The sequence below is a fragment of the Ictalurus punctatus genome, chromosome 14 (assembly GCF_001660625.3).
Source record: "Ictalurus punctatus breed USDA103 chromosome 14, Coco_2.0, whole genome shotgun sequence".
Taxonomy (NCBI): Eukaryota; Metazoa; Chordata; class Actinopteri; order Siluriformes; family Ictaluridae; genus Ictalurus; species Ictalurus punctatus.
In genome coordinates this window covers 18,272,429-18,292,764 of record NC_030429.2, presented here as the reverse complement: position 1 = coordinate 18,292,764, position 20,336 = coordinate 18,272,429, and the positions used below count along the sequence as shown (strand labels likewise).

Genomic DNA, 20,336 nt, shown 5'->3' with positions numbered 1-20,336 from the left:
GTGTTTGTACAGAAGGACTTGCTTGCTATTTCTAAATGAGAAAACAGTACAAATTCCCAATCCACCATGGATGATTAATTCTTCTTGCCCCTTGGCATACACAGTTACATCAGATGTCTATCAAAGGCACAAGCCTGAGTCATTGCACTTCTCTCAATAGCCAGTCCTGGTGCAGGTCTATATACTTGATCAGACAATTATAAACTCACCAAGTTGGACTGGACTATGGTGATGCATTAACCCTAAAGATTAAAATGCACTCCAGAAAGTCTCTATGGATAAAAAGTCAGTACAATAATCAGACTTTTTTTTCCCTAATCCTTTTTTTCCAATCCTGTAGTCCTATATCAGTGACTACAGCTGTCATTGATGTGAGTATGTCAGTGACCATTTAATACACAAGTGAGGCTGTAAATCTAGACTGAACTTCATAAAGAACAGCATGTGGCATAACTAAGACTAGGAGTAGCATTTCAACTGCCTGCTACAGGCATGCTGTTTTATAAATTGGAGAATGTTTTTCTTTCTTTTCTTTTTTCAGGGACACATGAGGCTTTAGGCAACAGTCCAGAAACAGAAGAAGACATAAAGTATATAATATATGAGATCAAAATCTCCTATTAAAGATTACAGCAAGAATATATGGGATACATAATAGCTGGTTAGTGATGAATTGCTGCTGCATTCATGCTGAGACATAGAACTTGCAGTGTACAGGGCAGACTGTGTGAAGCAGAACACTGGGTTTGTTTTTCTGACAATTTTGAGACATGATATTTCATCACCAAGGCAACTGTATAAAAAGTAGGTTACAGGGCTATATGAGCACACAGAGGGAAATTTTATTAACTAGAGCAACTTTGTTAGATAAACGTTTATTAGATCAGATTTTTGCTTGTCAGAGTACATTCAGAAAAAGGTGTGCAAGGTGCGCAAGCAGTACTGTATATACACTGTATTTGTGCAAATTTCTGACCATCTTTTAGGTGTCTTATTGTCAGATGAGTGATTTACTGATATTATATATAGGATTTGCACAGTTAACACAAACACAGCATTGTTTGTCACACTAAAGTGGTCTCTTCTGTTGGTTGCAAAAGCATGTTTTTCTGTAATGTAATTAGATCAGATGTCTAAAATTGAAGCTATTTTTAGCTCTTATCCACACTGTCCCACAAGAAACAGATCAGTCTATGGGTCAAGTGTCCAGAGAGGGTCTGTTGAAATGTGTTTTCACACTAAGGATAATGGCTCAACCATGCACTGCAAAAACAAACAAACAAACAAACAAACAAACAAAAGATATATGAATGCTTGAATATAGGCAAATCAAATGAATATTTCTCTTTATTAGATTGTTTTTAAACAAATATTAGATTATAAAGCCTATTTCTATATATGTTTACTCATTTCTTGACATTGCTTGACACTGTCCTATTCTACTGGCAGATAAGTGTGCTTATTTCAAGCATTATTTTCTAGAAGGATGCAATATGATCTGCAAATCGAATAAGATAGTTTTAAGCTTGAAAGTAGTAAATATGTCTAGAAGCAGGCTTAATGGTCTTATATTTGTTGGATAATAATCTCATTATAAGAAATATGAAATAATTTTTCTTTTATTCAGGATATCATCACTTGTTAAGATATCATATTTTGCAGTGAGGCCTCATAAACCATGATAGCTACGTATCTATGAAGGGAGACAGCTTTATAATCTGTGAATATGCAGTCTGATTAAATGTGATCCTAAAATGTTTATATTCAATTTAATGACAAAATCAACAGCTCCCACACCTTCTTAAAACAAACAAACAAACAAAAAGACCATTTAAAACCTTTAAACGTAAAACGATTTATATGTTCCTCTCATAACATTATAATATCTGTTTGCATATCTGTGTTTTGTTTTCTCATGCTTTCACCCTTGGTTATCTTACATAATATTTCCTTTTGTGCCACCCTTTTGGCTGAACTCTGCTATAGACTAAGTAAAGATAAGTGAAAATAACAGACATACCAAACTTAAGGGCAAAGTCACAGGTGTACATTATATTTATATATACATATATATTTTTATTAAAATAAGTATGAAATAATTTGGCAAAGATAGTAAAAGTAAAACAATAGTATAAACACATAATTTCATTTTTTCTTGTGACCTTACAAGTCAACAGTGTCAACAAAACATTTCTAATTTCACTGTTATTAATAAGATCAACATCTGAGTTCATTAGTAGATGTACTACTCTGGCAGACTCAAGTAATGAACAAACCTCCTATTCAGAATGTGGTGTTTACACATTGGGTTCAGTTTTTCCATCAATAACTCGACAATCTTGACTGCACAATCATGATAAAGTGGCGAAGATAAACAGTGATAAACCATCTGCCTTGTCCAGTGGAATTGTAACTAGAATATATCAACATTTCAAACCCCATGATGAATAATAGGCCTCAAGTATAGCCAATATTTCTGGAATATTTAAGGTATTTAAGTAGTTTAAAAAAAATAATAAAAATTTAAACGCTACAACTAAGAAGCATAAACTATTCAGCTTGCTGTCGCTTGACTGGAGTGACACAAGTATGTGTATAAAATACTGTAACTATGTTATAGCTGCAAAAGCTTCAAAAGATTATGTGCAAAGAGCTTAGCACACTGGAGTCCAGTCCAGTATGTAAGCTTTACAACAGAAGAGCAGATCACATGTAGAAGACAGAGCTCTCTCTCTTTCTCTCTCTCTCTCTCTCTCTCTCTCTCTCTCTCTCTCTCTCTCTCTCTCTCTCCACCACCCCCTCTCTCTCTCTCTCATTGGGCTGAGTCTGAGTCACTTGAGTCCAGGCTAGCCTGTGTTGGTGTGCTGGTTCTGCCGCTCTGTGTGGTTCCTGTGTGTTGCAGGGATTGTGTGCTCCTCCTCAGGCTCTCCAGTGACTGCAAGAAGGAGCGCCTTGCTCTCTCCTCCTCCAGTGGTGAAGCTCCTTCCTCCTCTACTTCTGCAATCTCTGCAAAGGTCACTGGCTGAGTTTTGAAGCGGGCCTCTCGCGGTCGCTTGGGACGACTGCGGCCCCGAGCTGGGCCCTTGGGTACAGGGAGCTGCTGTGGGAACTCTTCCATTGCAGAAGCCATCAAGTGAGCAGGAAGCATATGGAAACCTACTGTCTCCACTGGACGTACAGCCATCGCTGAAGATGCGAAACGCTGTGTGTTTATCCTTTGCGGTGCACTAGTTGCTTCTCCTTCTCTCCTCTTTTCACTTTTTAAAGATTCCAGAGCGAATTTTCTCTGTTTTTCTTCTTGCTGCTCCAAAAGTGTTGAAGTGTACTCACAGATTGCAGCACTCCCAAATCACAGCGCACTTCAAAATGTTTTATGTCCTCATGTGGTGATAATTTTCAGTCTACCAAGCTTCCCGTTTGGTTCCACAAAAGCTAGTGCATCAGAAGTCCTTGGATTCTGTGCCTTGCTGGGCAGCACAGTGTGTTTCTGAGAAGCTCTTCTGCTAGTGTCTCTGTATCTGGGTTGTTTCAACGTGAGCAGGAACACATCCAGCAGAGGCTTTTATAGCTGCTTACTCCCTCCACAGCTCCCCACTCCTGTAAGTCCCTCCCTCGCTCTGTGACCAGTCATCTTTCCAGTTACCATACCAGGCCCCCTGAATCAGCCCCCTTAAATAAATGCTTGCTACAGGACTGCTGGAGGGGAGGAGAAGGGGAGGACACTGTGCATACAGTCATGGCCACATACATATCTACAGGCAACTTGTATAAGTTATATAAACAACAGTGCATATTTATATATTTTAGGGTGCTTCCCTTTTCTTTTATTTATTGATTCTCTTTAAAGCAGGAGCCCCATTAAATTTTTGCAGTAAATGTGATACTTTTGTGACATTAACAAAATATTCTCTGGCAGAAACAACAGTGTTTTTGTCATTTTCCTTCACTAATTTTCTTTTCTTTTCTGTTCTTTTTTTCCAAATTACTGACATATATACACCAAGTAGGTCATGGACATATTTAAGTACAGCTTGTCATTTCAAGGGGAGGGTGGCATGGTAGCATGCATACACAAGATCCTCTCCTAGCATGTCATCGGCTTAATGAGTGTCATCATGATCATGCACTATGTATCTCTCTCTGAACTGTGTCCAGGTCTGTCATTGCTATATATAACAGGATCTACTACTATGTTAGTCAGGAGATAAGTGGCTGATGATGAGCCCTAAAAAGCAAAAGGTGTACAGAACACACACACACACACACACACACACACACACACACACATATACACATATATCTGCCTCCCATACTCCATAGGCCAGAGGCTGAGAGTAAAGCTGCTCTTTTACTATATGTGTGCACTGCTTTATTTTTGGATGGTATTTGTCACTCGGTGTCAATCACTTGCTAATTTCATTCATAGTCACTCACTTAAACATGATATTTTTAGCCACTGTATTTCAGTTGAGTGAAGTTTTTCATCATGTATTAAAAGAATGTGTTAAAGTCATTTATGGCTTGTTGTTGTAGCTGGCAAAGTCGCACGTATATGCACGTATAGTATATGCTTTCATGTGCAACGTGCACATTCACACATTGCTATACTATACTATAATCTCAACAGCATTTTTAAAATTTCATTCCCCTGACCTGTTCTGTTTTCAGCTCTTGTATCACAGATCAACATGAGAAACTAAATATCAGACCACAAGAGCCTCAGTTAATGTTCTACTGCAGTTCCAAACATCTTTCCCTAATATTCAATGTCAATGTCTGAGACACAGCTGACGATACAATAATACTTTTAATAACCTTTTCAAGACATGCTTGTGCTTGATTTTTTTCTAAAACAAATAAATACATAGTGAAGTTGATGTCTATGTTTTAGTTTTTAAAAAATATAGTTTTTTAACACAAATGTTCCCACAAGGAGTTTTCATTTAGAGCTTGCAAAGTGCTCAGAGGTTACAAAGCGTGGGAACATCAACAAGACTGTTGGAAGAGGATCCCAGCTGGTCTCTTTATGAAACTGCTAAGGAAATGCCAAGAGTGTCCAAAGCTGTCACCAAAGCTACTTTGAAGAAACTGAAAATATAAGATTACCACAATTACCATGTTTTTGGTCAATTATATACAATATGTATTATTTCATACAGGTTAAGTAGTTATTATTTTCCCAAATTGTGGAAAAAATTCATCTATCAATAGGTTCAAACAAACATGTGATTCATGCTTTATGTTTCCACGCTTGGTACAGTTGGGCTATAGTGTATCAGGACTGACTAACAAAGTAGTATTAGGTTGTAGGATTGACTTTGCACTGGTCCCAAGAACGTCCTTCAACATAAACACTCCTGCTGAGCTCTGGGATACTAGAATCTAGAATTTTCCACGTATAATTTGAGTATATAGGATTAACTGTTTTTTTTATTGAAAAAAAAAGAAGCCATTATCCATTCATTTTCTATACCACTTATCCTACACAGGGAAGCATGGAGCCTATCCCAGGAGACTCAGGCCCCAAGGCGGATGGAGTGCCAACCTATCACAGGGCACAATTGCATACACAGATACTCATTCACACACTACAGACAATTTGGAAATACCAATCAGCTTACAACACATGTCTTTGTACTGGGGAGGAAACCTGAGTACCTGGAGAAAACCCCTGAAATACGGGGAAAACATGCAAACTCCACACACAGGGCAGAGACAGGAATTGAACCCCCAACCCTGGAGGTGTGAGGCAAACATGCCAACCATTAAGCCACCGTGCCACCCAAGCCATTATCCAAGTTGTGAAAAAAATGTTGTCCAATCTTATGAATACAGCATCAACGCAAAATTCTGTGTGAAGACATGAAAATGAAAACAAACCCCCCCAAAAAAACATGAATAACAAATAAGTCACTGAAAAGCCCAGCACTGTAAAAATAGAATTCAGTTAATTGCTACTGTAACTCTGAAAATGTCAGAAGGACACACTGTATATCAGGTTTCCAAAAAACAAACAAACAAACAAACAAACAAAAAAAAACCTTTGTCCTGCACAAAATAAATTATCATAATGGAGTGTGTGAAAAAAACCTCTAGGAGTCATATGCACATTTGTTTTTTTTTATAGAAAGGGCAGTGTATGATAAACTATTGGGAGGGTAAAACTATCCTCTTAAGAGTATGTATTCTCTGTGGAGAACACAACAGTGAGAATGATGCTATAAATGTATCCCATTCTCAGAAGTCTGTTCCCATACAACCCATTTTGTCATCCACAACATCTCAGATTATCAGAAGTGTTATGTTGCACTCTCATTTACTTGGATACAGTAGTCCTGTATTGTGTAACCAATAACACATGCTTCACATAAACTTCCATTCATTTAAATAGGAAAAAGGACAGAAACAATGCTGGAAATCTCTTTCAACCTTTATGGCAGAAGTAAATGAGGCCCAGGTGTAGAGTGCTTCCAGAAAAATCAGGCACATGAATCATGAGTGATCATTACTGGGCTAAGTAACAGGCCACAAAGTATCTTACTAGAGCGGTCTAAATTATTTATGATTGCTGAACTAAAAAAAAAAGACCAAGTTTGTTTACACATAAAGGAAATAAAGGTCTCAGTGTTCTAACCACTCTGTGCAATTTGTGGTGAACTGTTCTGAATTTTGTGAGCAGACTCAACAGGGAGGTGAATTCCCCTCACAGACAGGAGAAGCCTGGTAGTGTTGTGTTTGTGTGTATAAGGGGAAGGGGGGAGCTGACGGTGGTGCTGGCGGCTTAGATCACATATGGCATTTTGTAAGCCTCGAGTTTCCCATTAATATTATTTTCCATCCAGCTGATTAAGTCCACACAGGCTGATTTAATTTGATCTGGATAATACACATGATCATTGAACAGAAGCCCGAAGGCAGAGTGGAACACGCATATGAAATGGGGAGGGTAAAAACCTTATCTGGCAGTAATCACAAAGAGCGTTCTGTTTGGGTAGAGGTGTGCACTCTGATTACATGCCAGTCAGTGTGGTACTAATGAACTAATGATGGTGGGGTGGATGGAAACAGAAGTGAGTGTGAGTCTGACGTAAGAACTGAAACCGGAATCAGCCAGCTGAATTCAGAGGAAAAGTGACTTGCAAGATTCAGCAAAACACATACTGTATTTGCATTAAGGCAGCTAATAAACTCTATTTGGGACTACTGCAACAAAGCTAACGGCACGAGGACCTCTTTCATGGTTTGCGAATAGAATAGGTCTACCCACAAGTGCATTATTTACAGTTGTGTGAAAGGGATTGGAGTTGGAGCTATCAGACTTCCTGCATAAAATGCTTCTAAAATGTGATCTGATGTTCATTTAGATAGTTCCTCTACTGAACTGAACAGAGGATTTAAATAGCCAAAGGCCATTAATGGAAAAAGAATGTGAACCCTTATGGAACCTCCTTTATTGGCAAAAACCTAAAACAAACATTTTACTAGATGATAATCGGCCTATTGGAATAGTTAGAAAGAATTTTAGCTCATTTTTCATATAGAAACGGCTCTTTTTTGAGTTCTTCAATAGCAAGGTTCAAAACATACCACAGCTGATCAAACAATTACTGAATGGGGCTGTCCTGATCTGCCTGTACAACTGAATTTTCTGTTTGAACCACTCAGATGTTGTTTTAGTCTTATGTAGTCCCTACTCAGGATGCCAGACTGAACATTTTTATATTTTAGGTCACACACTCCCTAACTGGCAGCTGACATACAACCTGGAATTCACTGTGAGAGTGAGAACGATGTCACTATATATATATATATATATATATATATATATCAATCACTCTACCATGTTTCCCGGGTGGAATAAAGCAATAAGGCACAGGATGATTTTATCACATCTAAGAGCGTTCTTAACCAAGATGCAAAGCAGCATCCAGCCTCGAGTGGTTTATTGCTCGTCTCCATTATTATACTCGGATAAAAACAATGTGGTTAATGTTTAATCAGTGTTAATAAAATTTGTATATATTATTAACAGTATTTGCCGTAAACAATTCTTCCACCTTGCAATGTAATCTGTTAACTGTAAGCATTAATAGCGTTTGGTTGATAAGCAGCACAACAGACAATGGACAGAACAATGGCTTAAGTCTTCCTTTTTTGTTTGTTTGTTTGTTTAAAATCTGCCCGATTAATACATAATTCAGTTATCATGATACAGTCACAGGTGTGTGTATATTGATGATTTAATACTGGCTTTGAACACAGCTCAGCCAATCAGATTTTAGAGCTATTTTATAATAAGGGTTTGGTGTTGACATGCAGCATATTATTTTTCCAAAACATTGTTCAAATGTTCACTTATTCAAAGAGTGCTGTGAAACATTAATGTGATCTTCAGTTTAGAAACTTTAGTTCCACAGCAAACTGTTTTAATGTTTCTTTTGGACAGTGGTTTCCTTTACAGCAACCCCAACAAATACCAGTTTTTTCTCAACCTTTTCCTAATGTAGACACATGAAGGCATACAAACAAGGCAGTTTCAACTGTAACTGAATCTAGCAGTTCATTAACTCTCCCTCTTGGCTCTTGTTGGAAGATTCTAGTGTTGTCTTGTGCTGAACTTTGTAGGATGGCCACTGCTGGGTGAGAGCAGCAAAAGGTGCTGAATTCCTTCCATTTGTAAAGTAATCTTCCTGTTTATTTTCAGATAGAAACCAAAATCTTCAGAAACCCTTTTGTAACATTTTCCAGTGTCATGAAAACACCTTCAATTTTATTGGGAAATATTACACTATATTGCATACACACACACACACACACACACAATATGGCCAAAAGTTTGTGGACACCTGACCATCACATTTATATGTGCTTCTTACAGATTTAGCCCCCTTTGCTGTAATAATAACTTCTTCTAAGAAGACTTTTTGGAGCATGGCTCTGGGGATTTGCCAATTCAGCCACAAGAGCATTAGTGATGCCAGAAAATATAGCATATGATTGGATATCTGACCGTAATTACAATATTACTTTAAGAAGTCTTTACTCACATACATCATATATTTTGGCTTACAATAACAGTCTGATCCCAGACTTGGATAACCGTCTGTGTGGAGTTTTGCATGTTCTTCCTGTTTGCATGGGTTTCCTCCAGGTTCCCTGGTTTTCTCCCACCTCCCCAAAACATGCAGCTAGGTGGATTGTTCCCTAGGCACGAGTGATTGTCTGTGGATGGTGCCCTGCAGTGGACTGCCATCCTATCCGTGGTGAATTTTCCCACTGTGCGCCCAGTGTTACAAGTAATGGATCTGGATCCACCACCACCCTGCCTAGCCTAAAGCAATTAATGAAGACGAAAATGAAGATGAGGATGATTATTATTACTGAGCATTTTACAATCCGTACAGAGTTTTTGTTGTGATTGTTGCCGCCTAAAATGCTTGATTTTGCTGGGGCTTTTTTTGAAATTTGCGACACAATTTGTAAAGTTTTTTGTGCTTTTTTGCAGAAAATTACTTGAATTGGCAAAATTGCAATTGCATATAATAGTTTTGCATGGTCTTTCACAGTGATGTTTGTTGGTAAATGAGATCTTTTACGTCACACGACACATCTATGCCCGAATCAGCAGAGACTCAGCAGTAATTTTGAAAAATTGCAAGCGTCTCCAAATATTGCAGAGTTTCAATCCTGGAGGTTCTGATTTGATTAGATTTAGGTGCCATTCATGCAGTAATTCACAATTACAAGGGATTTCCAAAACATTTCTCACTAATATACTATAATGGAGGAACTGAGTGTTCAGCTAATTGGGAAATGGCAGTGATTGGAGTTGTTTTAGCCAACTTTAAATGAATCCTCACTGACAAACCTCAAGGTGCAATACTACGCAGATGACACATTGTTTAAGTAACAGAAAAAAATAACTGTAAAGTTCTAAGTGTGAGCATTAGAGGTACCACTATTTAAAGAAAACAGAGACATGACGCATGAAACAGCTGTATGCACTCACTCAGAACACTGACTTGGAAGTCTGTTTTTGGACAAGAACAGCTCTGTATTGCAGTAGAGCATGTTTTATCAGTGAAACATCTATTTTGAATAATTGTAGCTTCTGAAACTTTAGGCAAGCAAATTTGTTCTCTTTCTCTCTCACACACTCACCATGAGTTGCGTCAGAAAAAGGCCAAGTGGACCAATTACAATAAACAACATGAAGTATTACATTCCAGAACAGAGACCAAGGCCTGGACTTTCCAAACACAAGTCAGGTTTTATGGGCTCTCACAAGTGGACTGCAGCAATGTCTGTGAAGTATTAGGGTACACTATGCAGCTTTAATTAAGGTTCTGCAACAAATCAGTGCAAGTAGATAACAGTGAGAAAAACTGGGAGATTTACTCTCACTTGTAATGTCTAAACGCTTTGGGGGGGGAAAAGGTCATTGGTTAAAGTCTTAACTAGAAGTTAGCACTTGCCAAAGCCATACAGATAGGTTAAGAACAGAGAAGAACAACTCAAACAACAATAAAAAAAAATACTTTAATAAAATTAAAAAAAAAAAAAAAACACCACTTTTTACTAACCATAGATTACTGTTGATCCAGGCAATCAGTTTACTAAAACCACAAGTGCCACTGTGATCCTTCAGCTTTAATAAGTTTCAGAATCGTAGCACATCTGAGACTGAACCTCATGTACAGGTCAATACAGTAAACTGTATTAACTTGCACATTGGGTTCAGCATCACATGTAATCAGAAATGATGCAATCATAAATGAGTGTCACTTTTGAATGGTATGTGTCACTTTTTTAATGGATGTGTGAATGCAGATGTCCTTTCAGTTCCTACTTATCTACAGCCGTGATTTATCCAGAATTAAGAAGTCTAGTTTAACAGGAGTTAATATAATGATGTAAAACTACTGACTATTACAAGATGTGCAGCATGAAAGCATGCCTATAAACCACTCTCAACACAATGAATTCTGTATGACTGATATTATATGCCACAATTTATTGAACTAGATGATGTTCAACAACAAAAAAAAAACTTTTTAAGAAAATAAGTATCACACGGAGGAGCTATTCAACTATTTGAATAAAACGAACATAGCAAAATCTGTCAAAACTAATAAGTACACTCATATATTTCAATAATACTATACTCAAATTTGTTTCAAGCTAGACTTGTTAACCACTTCCATTTGTTTTGAAATAATGTGTGTTAATTGCCTCCCTTCCAACTCCAGTAAATAGCCCGCAATTTCCCACATCTTGCATCTCTTCTCCATTATAATTATCCATCATATCTTGGCGGAGTGTATCGGTTCAGGGTAGATTGTACGGAAGGTCAGGTTTATCCTAGGTCCACGGTCATGGTACTCTTTCGCCACCTGATGCTGTCCAACAAATTATGAAAAGAACACAGACAACTAGAATAAATGAGCCTTGAAGAAAATGAGAGTCATATCATATACTATATGTATGTACACAGTTTTAGCACATAATTAGAGTGATATTGATCTTAATTAACAGCATGCTAGACAAATGCACACATTTTTAACCATGCATCTCATCTGGGGCACACAGTGATCATACGGTCACAGTCAAGGCTTGTCTACTAAGTGACCTGTCTGGACCAGTAGACTTGGAATTTCACAATAGTGCAATTCTGTCTCTGGGGAATTTGTATCAGCAGCAAAGCTCCCTCCAACAAAGGTTGCCAACACTGCTCCAACAGGCTAGATCTCTAACCATCTATAAATATTTACTGTATTTTTAAATCATCCTTTAGCAAGTTGTCCATGTTGGATTAGTACACCTTATTATGGCTCTGCAGCATAAATTGTGTCTGACTGAATTGTGCTTTCAGACACTTTCCAAGATCAAATTAAAAGCCTCAGAGACAGTCTTTAGGTGTTGCTATAAAATGTCCTTGACCTTTTTCCCTTATTTGTGCTCTGTGAAAAATTGCTCTAGCTGGTATTCGTGCCAGAATCCAAAGCAACTCTGCAGCAAGGGGAGAATACCCTTCCAAGGCTTTTAGTATTTAGCTGACATGACAATAATAACGTAATGAACAAGCCTGTCTGATCTCTAGCAGTTATCTAGGTTTTACACCATGAGAACCATTGCATTATGTATAGTCATGGTTTAAGGTTACCACTACAGTTTGCATGTACTTCATCTGCCCATCATAACCAAGGAATACATGAGCAGCAGCAGCAGCAGAATAAACAAGACAGCACAATTCTTCCTTATTAGCACACTCTATTCAAGATGTCAGTTAATTCCAAAGGCCTTCAGTGTGCTGTGATTTTCAGGAATTTTGACTTATTTGTGTGTGTGTATACCTAGACATCTAACAGTGTAGATTTTAAAATTGTTAACATCTAAACAACCAATAACAATAGCCAGATCAAGAGACTATTATCTGACTGCTCATTTAATATAATTAGCTAGTTTAAAGCCTTCACTGATAAAATGATAGGAAATAAGGCACTTTAATACCAAAACTGACAAACAATTTAAGGTCTAATCACCAAACCCTATTTAGTTAAATTAAGCCCTTAGGGCAGAATATGAGTTAATGTCAGAAACTTATTATCTACTGCTGGCTATTAAGAGCTGAATGGATAATGATTTTCTTCAATTAAAGTAAAACAAATCAGATATCAATGTCTCTGTAAATAACTTGGGTAAGCAATCTTGGTGTTTTATTCATTTGTGACCAGAGATATAAATAGTGGTTGGTAAACAGTAGTTATATTCAGCATGGAAAGATTTCTAAAATCAGGCCATTCCTCTTGGAGAAAGCTATTCATGTGTTTAGTAAGTTTTGCATAGACTGCCATAAATTGCTGTATTTTGGCATGAGTAAGGGGTCTGTTGACAATTAGCACAAAATGCAAATTGCTCACAGACACCAAGAAAATACACCTCAGTTTTGGCACTCTCACACTGGCTACTTCACAGTATCCAGTTTGCCATTTTACTCAAAATTGTTAAAGCTCTTAATGGTCTAGCACAATGGTCATCAAACTTTTCAAGCCCAAGATGACAAAAAAAAAAAAAAAAAAAAAAAGATTTCATGAGTAAGGATCTACTAAGAGATTTTCTTTGGAATGCACATCACTTGCACTGTTTACATTGCATTACCCGCAACATTACTACAGGATGCATATAGAAACTTTTTATGTATACAAGATATTTAGTGAGATATTTATGCTTGCATGCATTACTTTATAGTCAGGAGACTGCTAGTCTAACACAGTCTGTGAGATGCCTGTCTGCCAGGTGAGTGTGATATTTTGATAACCATGGATGGGCCTAAATTCTATACAAGGTACAGAGAGTCATCCTGCCCTGATGTGTGATATCTGATTGTGACTTTTCTGAGTGGACCAACAATCTCAGAACCAATAAGAAAAACTTGATGGCTGGGACCACCCTCAATTCCTGCTTGTTGATGTGTTCCAATCTCACACCAGGAGGTCACACACCCTCTGTAAACATGTGGCTCCACAATGCTCCCCAGCCACCTAAGTCCATGGTGAGGACTCACTCTTCTGAGCCACTGCTCCCAAGCATACAGCTCAAAAATATCTGTGCCACTAGACAGAGCTCAAAGGGTAGGACTTTGAATTGGAAAGTCTGTCGATGGAAGTCAAACATCAAAACATATGTTGTAATGTGAAAATAAGCATTGCACAGATCCACCAATATGAACCAGTCTGTTGTACAGCATGAATTATATCCGAGAACCTTAGTACATGAGAAAAGGGAGGGTGAGGTGGGGGTGTAGGGACCAGCCCTTCATTGCCTCAAATTTGGAATTAGATAAAAAAAAACAAAAAAAAAACCAAACATTGTTCTTCTGAACAAGGAAGTTGATCAGAACCCTTCTTGAGTCCCAGCAACAATTTTGTTGATGTCTGATATGGATGTTGTCCTGAGGCCTAAGATGGTTGAGGGCCAGTGGTACAGATGGAGTTTGTATCCCTACGACACAGTCATTCGGACCTACTGATCTGGTGTAGCCATTGCCCAATGAGCAATTTTTTCATTTGTAAAGCCTCCCACCACCAACACCTGCCTAAGACTTGTGCAAGGGAGATGAAATGTTTGTGGATGTTGGAGCACAGAACTGGATTTCTCTGACCTAAATGTTGTGTGCTTGTAATTCTGAAAAATGTCCTCTCCTCTCCAAGGTCTTGTTGGCAGAGAGAACAAAAAGTGACCCTGGCAGGAAAGATTTACACACAGTCGACAGAGCCGGAGAGTGCTTAACACATTTGGTGTCATGCATAAACAAGGCTGGCTGAGAGTCATCCCATATGCCTTGCCTTGTGTAGGTGTCTTTTGCAAACTTCTGAAAATTGGAGTGACTGTTGTGAACATGCACAAGAAGGTACTCAGGTGATTCTCAGCATCCATGTCAGGAGGGGTGAAACAGAACTGTTATTTCACTCACGATCAATAAAGCTTTGAATTAACTGTTTATTTAGGTGTTATAGTTAGATATAGTATAATTAGAAATTAAGATATTATTTAAAGGACTTCCTCTAAAACTAGTGAACATGCTTTCCTAAAAACGATAGGAGTCAGCCACAGAGTTCTACATACACTGTATGTGAACAATTGACCATCACGCCCATACGTGATCCTTCGCCAAACTGTTGCAACAAAGTTGAAAGCACACAACTGAATAGGATGTCTCTGTATGCTGCATTTTTAAGATTTCCCTTCAGTGGAACTAAGCATCTCAAATAAGACTAGAATAAGGGTGGAATAGGGTGTTCAACAAGCACATATGGGTGTGACCATCAGGTGTCCACATACTTTTGCCCACAGTGTAATTCTATACCTGCCAGTCGTCTTGTGTGCATCCCTCCATTATTAAAAGTGTTCCATGACTCAATGGTATCTTCACCTTCTCTGCATATGTGTAGTCGCTATTCTCTTCCTGAAACACACAAACTTGATTTGTATATAGATGTCCACACACCTGTGGACAATGAATTGACACCACCAAGACACCCAAATGCTACATCCCGAATGCTACAAAGATCAGTACAACAAAACTGGTCACTTACTGGAGAAGGCTTCTTCCGAAGGCTAAAGACTCTTGTGTCCCCGAGACTGAAAGAGGCTATGGTTGGGCGAGGACCTAAAGACAATTCGTTATCACTGTGCCAAGCAATGCTGTCCTTCCCATCACGGTATAGGTTACACAGCAATGAGTTAAAGGTATGAGAGATCTCCCGCTCTATAGCCTGACGCAGGTTCAGAAGGATGGGATGCCACTATTGGACAGAAATAAAAAAGGTTGGTCAGGTATGTGTAGACAAATGAGAGACAGTTTTTTTGCCCATGATCCCAACTATGGTATAATAATACTGAGTATTTAATTTTATTTTGAAGTGATATGCAAAATAATATTTTTAAATCAAGACCCAAGATAAATTTAACCATAGAAAAAAAATATATATTTGTGTCAAGTGAATGAGACCATGTAACCGATCTATTTTTCCCAGTGCTTATTTTAAATAATTGCTGCAAGACGCGGAGGCCCGTTTACATGACCTCTATGACCACTGGCTTAAACAGCATAAAGTGATAAGGTAGCATAAACAAAGGTACAGAATCTGATCAGGATTAATATGACTAATACTGAGCCAATAAAATAGGCCTACATCTACTCTGATATGAATTTTTGGGATCGGCTTTTTTTTTTAATGCTACTTTTAATATTTTGACCAGCTATACGTACAAACGTAAAAACTGTTTCTATGAATTTCCCATTCAGTTTGCAGGAGGTCGTAATAATGCATTTTTATAATAATCCCCTTGGTTTACTTTTATGTTGAATCCTGCTTTTCTAAGGTACAGGAAGAATTAAAAGAGAAAAGAGAACATGGCTGAAACCTCAGGGTTGGCTTGCATCGTGGAGTGAGAATATGTGTAAGGAAGTTCTCCATACCAGCAGGTCAGCCTCGGTTCCACATATGCTTCACCTGAGCCAGGAAACATTTTATACAGTTAGATGAAAAAGCATGCATTTTTGCATATCTACTTATAAACAGCAAAAGTAATTGAATTTAATTTAGTTCATTTTCTTTTTGAGGATTTGCCACAAAATGTCCATGCCCAATCCATGGGATTTTAAAATTCTATTTCAGCTTGCTCCAAATATGGGAATAAATCTAACTCCTTGACCAACCAAGATTTTGTCCAAAGGAAATATTTATTCCTGTAGAATATTTAAGTCTGTATAATGCATTGCTAGGTCTGGAAAGGATCAACATTTGTGCTGGAGGCAGTAGCAGGTCTGCCAATTTAGAGAGGAAGAAGGACTGGAAAAAGTGAGTCATCGTGTACACACACACACACATATTTTTTCACAATAATCAGAGGTTTATTTTATTTTTTAACTTAACATGCTACTGAACGTTTTCTCTTCTCCATGTGTGTCAAGCTCATTTGTTATCACTCACCCATCATGCCATAATTGGTCTTCTGTGACCATGGAAGCTCAGCCAAGAGCTTAGAGAACATCCAGTCTGCCTGCTCCTGTGGCAAAAACCCAGGAAGGAGCTGCAGTCTAGAACAAACAGAACACGGTGCTTGTTTGTTTTTTTTTTATGGGAAAAATAAATAAATGAGAGTAAAAATTAAGGAAAAAAGGCCATCACAAGCAATAAGCAGTATTTCAAGTGTAAGCATAATAGAGCACTATAGTTTTTAGCAGAGCCGACGATTTTGAAACACTGATTCATACTTGATGAAGACTCCCTGCAGAGAATAACACTGGGCCTTTTTCTGTAGCAACTTTGGAGACACTTGCAGAGGATCTTGCACCAATCCTCCTTGCACATCATCTCAAGCTCCTTCATATATTAAGGCTTGTGCGTGTGGGCTGCCTGATTAATTTCAGGCCAGATTGAGATGGCTGTTACAAAACAATGATTCTGTTCCTGCAAACATTTTGCAGTCAACTTGAATGCATCTTAGCAGAATTCACAATGTCCAAGAGCCCTTGGACATCGTGGACAACTCACCCGGAAAGAACAGTCGCAAAGCATCAATTAACCATCACCATATTTTACAGTGTGGATCAGAGTCCTTTACATCGTATGCCGTTTTTATTTACCTACTGGTAAACTGGCAACTGTTCCAGGCTTTTTTTTTTGGATACCTCTTATGCCCAACCTGTCTATTTTGTGTTGCATGCTTTTTGGTGTTCTCCATGGTGATGGGTGACAAAATGATTTGACATGCATGTAACGTCATATTTGGTCAAAGGCAATAATAAAGTTAAAGATGTCATCCTCTAATCTTGGCTGTGATTGGTTCATGGAGCTCAGTGACATCACTAACTGAGCTCATGCCGAACAGTTTTATAGAAGTATCAAGGAAATCTATTTTAAATGGGGGTAAATTTGTGTTGACATCTATAGGACTGAAATTCAAATTTAATAAATTAAAAATCTTTCACAGTAGTGCACAGGTGTCAATAATATTGCTCTATTAAAAATGATTAATACCAGAAAGGTAGCATAATAACATTAAAGGAAAAGAACATTTCTAGAGCTGTCTGAATTTCAGTAAATAATACATTAGAGACAGCTCATACTACCCTACAGTTCTACCACCTGCAGAGTATTAGCAGGATTTATTTTAGGTTACCATAAATAAGAGCGAGCCCAACATATAAAGTCAGAAAGTTAAAATACAGTGTATTACATCTTAATTTCTCACAGAAGAGAGGTGTCACGCAACACACAGGAACAAGCTTTCTTCTTACAATAAACATATTTAATCACTGCTACCTGGATACTCCGGTGGGACCCTGGCTGATCTCATAAACCCCAGCATCTCTGTCAAAAAGAGAAAAACAATTCCTATTTGTGTTCCTCTGAATACCCCAACTTGGTTCTCCGGGGGCACTAATAAAAATAAAATATCACTCACTCGATCAGCTTCTCCACAGGTATCATTCTGATGGGCTGGAGTAAATACACAGAGATTACCAAAGGAGCACAGGAACAGGGTTATGGTAAATCCTCAATCAAAATGCATTACTTAACACTTACATCAGAGGGTTGATTGAATGCATACGTTGCTGGTCCAGCTTTCCATGACCCAGAATTTTGCTCCACATGTGCTAGTGAAACATTTAAATGACAGTATGTGGTATTTAATCTTTTTTTATTCATAAAACCAACTCCATAAGTTATCCCATAATAAAACTAATTGAAGCAGTGTTCCTGGATCCAAATTGCAAAATGGATGCTGACTTATGCATTTCACTCTGTGTTAGAAAAAGAGCTATTAGTTTTCATGGTCTGTAATATAGCTAGACTCAATATGCACTTTATTAGGAACACCTGTACACCTACTCAGTCATGCAACTATCCAATCAGCCAATTGCATAGCAGCAGTGCTATGCATAAAATCATGCAGGCACATGCCAGCAGCTTCGGGTAATGTTCACATCAGTAATCAGAATGGGGGAAAAATGTTCTCCCAGTTATTTTGACCGTGGTATGATAGTTGGTGCCAGACAGGCTGGTTTGAGTATTTCTGTAACTGCTGATCGTTACACAGAACAGTCTTTAGCATTTACTCAGAATGGTGCAATAAAAAATAAACAACCAGTGAGCAGCAGTTCTGCAGACAGAAACTCCCTGTTGATGAGAGATGTCAATGGAGAATGGTCAGACTGGTTGGAGCTGACAGAAAGACTACAGTAATTCAGATAAACACACTATACAATTGTGGTGAGCAGAAAAGCATCTCAGAATACACAACCTTGAGGCAGATGAGCTACAACAGCAAAAGACCACATGTGACCACTTCTGTCAGCCAAGAACAGAAAGCTGAGGCTGCAGTGGTCACAGGATAACCAAAACTAGACAGCTGAAGACTGGAAAAAGCACAGCCTGGTCTGATGAATCTTGATTTCTGCTGATTCACACAGTTGGTAGGATCAGAATTTTGCACGAAAAGCATGAATCAATGGACACAACCTGCCTTGTGTAAACAGTCCAGACTGGTGGAGGTGGTGTAATGGTGTGGGGAATGTTTTCTTGGCTAATCAATCATCGCTTGAATCCCACAGTGTATCTGAGTATTGTTGCTTACCATGTGCATCCCTTCATGGCCACAGTTTACTTTGTTCTAATGGCTACTTCCAGCATGATAATGCCCCATGTCACAAAGCAAAAGTCATCTCAAACTGGTTTCATGTACATTACAGAATTCCTGGATTCAGTGTTCAGTTCAGTGTTCTTCAATGAACTTCCCAGTCACCAGATCTGAATCCAGTAGAACAGCTTTGGGTTGTGGTAGAACGGGAGATTCACCTGCATGAAATTGCACCTGAAAAATCTGCAGGAATTGCATGATGCAATCATATCAACATGGACCAGAATCTCAAATATATTGTGGCATCCATGCCATCAAGAACTGAGTCTGTTTTGAGAGCAAAACAAGGCCCTACCCAGTATTAGTACAATTTTCCTGATAAAGTGAGTGTATAGAAAGCTGGGCTCAGGCCAGATGACACTGCCTACCTGTTGAACATGTTGGTTTGGGCAGAGGTTTGGCCCAAGAGCCCTGCACTCTCGCTCTCTGACGTTTGTCACCCATAGAATTTAACTGAATTGGAGGAAAGTATAAAAAATCTGCCACAGACGCTGGTAGGTAGAGCCAATCTGCCACCTTCAGGCCTATTGGGGTATAAACTATGCAATTAGCACAACATGCTACAGCAACGCAATCTGTATACAGATGATTCCTCCCTTCTGATTAAAGTTACGAATCAACAAAAATCACTGAGTCGAAAATTCAAGAGGTAAGCAGTTAAATTTCATACACGACCGATCTCTAGCTGTATGTTGACAGAAGGTCTGGAGAAGACTGTCTGTCGTTTGCAAGCTAGCTATTTAAAGTTACAAGCCTGTAACGTTAGAAGAAACGGACCAGATAACCCTGTCAATTTTAATTCACACCTTGAAAGGAATAAAAAGCCTCACGCGTTACAAACCGAACCCATAGATATGTATTTAACTCTATGAAGCTGCTGCATTTTAGTAAATAAAGTTACTCGCGTAGACTTTCAGCAAACTCGGTGTATCCCGGATAAACGTCCGGCTTCCTACACACTGAACATTGGTTCCAGTTTAACATACAGGAAACCTATTTTTCTAGAATCAGAGACGCATGTAATAAAATATAGTGTTTTCTATTAAACATATACAATAGAAATCCAACAACTGCAAAAACCAAAAAATAAATAAACAACCCCCCCCCCCCCCTTACAATTCACTAGT

The 20,336-nt window shown here is 38.4% G+C and overlaps 2 protein-coding genes across 5 annotated transcripts; both read right to left on the bottom strand.

Annotated features, from left to right (window-relative positions):
- Positions 1 to 2,032: 2,032 nt before the first annotated feature.
- c14h11orf96 (chromosome 14 C11orf96 homolog) lies at positions 2,033 to 3,555 on the bottom strand. The gene has a single exon (XM_017485989.3). It carries the CDS (start codon positions 3,182 to 3,184, stop codon positions 2,813 to 2,815), a length of 372 nt encoding a protein of 123 aa, XP_017341478.1. The 5' UTR covers positions 3,185 to 3,555; the 3' UTR covers positions 2,033 to 2,812.
- A 6,964-nt stretch (positions 3,556 to 10,519) lies between these two features.
- alkbh3 (alkB homolog 3, alpha-ketoglutarate dependent dioxygenase) lies at positions 10,520 to 20,174 on the bottom strand. Of its 4 annotated transcripts, none has more exons than XM_017484537.3 (10): positions 19,880 to 20,174; positions 19,578 to 19,733; positions 18,096 to 18,166; positions 17,974 to 18,008; positions 17,832 to 17,879; positions 16,497 to 16,603; positions 15,928 to 16,016; positions 15,096 to 15,305; positions 14,867 to 14,965; positions 10,520 to 11,399 (listed from the first exon to the last, which is right to left on the bottom strand). In XM_017484537.3, the coding sequence occupies exons 2-10, from the start codon at positions 19,651 to 19,653 to the stop codon at positions 11,304 to 11,306; spliced, it is 831 nt and encodes a 276-aa protein (XP_017340026.1). In that variant the 5' UTR covers positions 19,654 to 19,733; positions 19,880 to 20,174; the 3' UTR covers positions 10,520 to 11,303.
- Positions 20,175 to 20,336: the final 162 nt, after the last annotated feature.

What these genes read in the sequence shown, in the direction of transcription:
- alkbh3 (XM_017484537.3), bottom strand. Translation starts at nt 19,653, where the DNA reads ATGGGTGACAAACGTCAGAGAGCGAGAGTGCAGGGCTCTTGGGCCAAA. An exon ending in TTCGGAAGAAGCCTTCTCCA is followed by an intron (nt 14,966 to 15,095) that starts GTAAGTGACCAG and finishes TGTGTGTTTCAG; the next exon opens with GAAGAGAATAGCGACTACAC. An exon ending in GCACACAAGACGACTGGCAG is followed by an intron (nt 11,400 to 14,866) that starts GTATAGAATTAC and finishes TTTGTTGGACAG; the next exon opens with CATCAGGTGGCGAAAGAGTA.
- c14h11orf96 (XM_017485989.3), bottom strand. Translation starts at nt 3,184, where the DNA reads ATGGCTGTACGTCCAGTGGAGACAGTAGGTTTCCATATGCTTCCTGCT.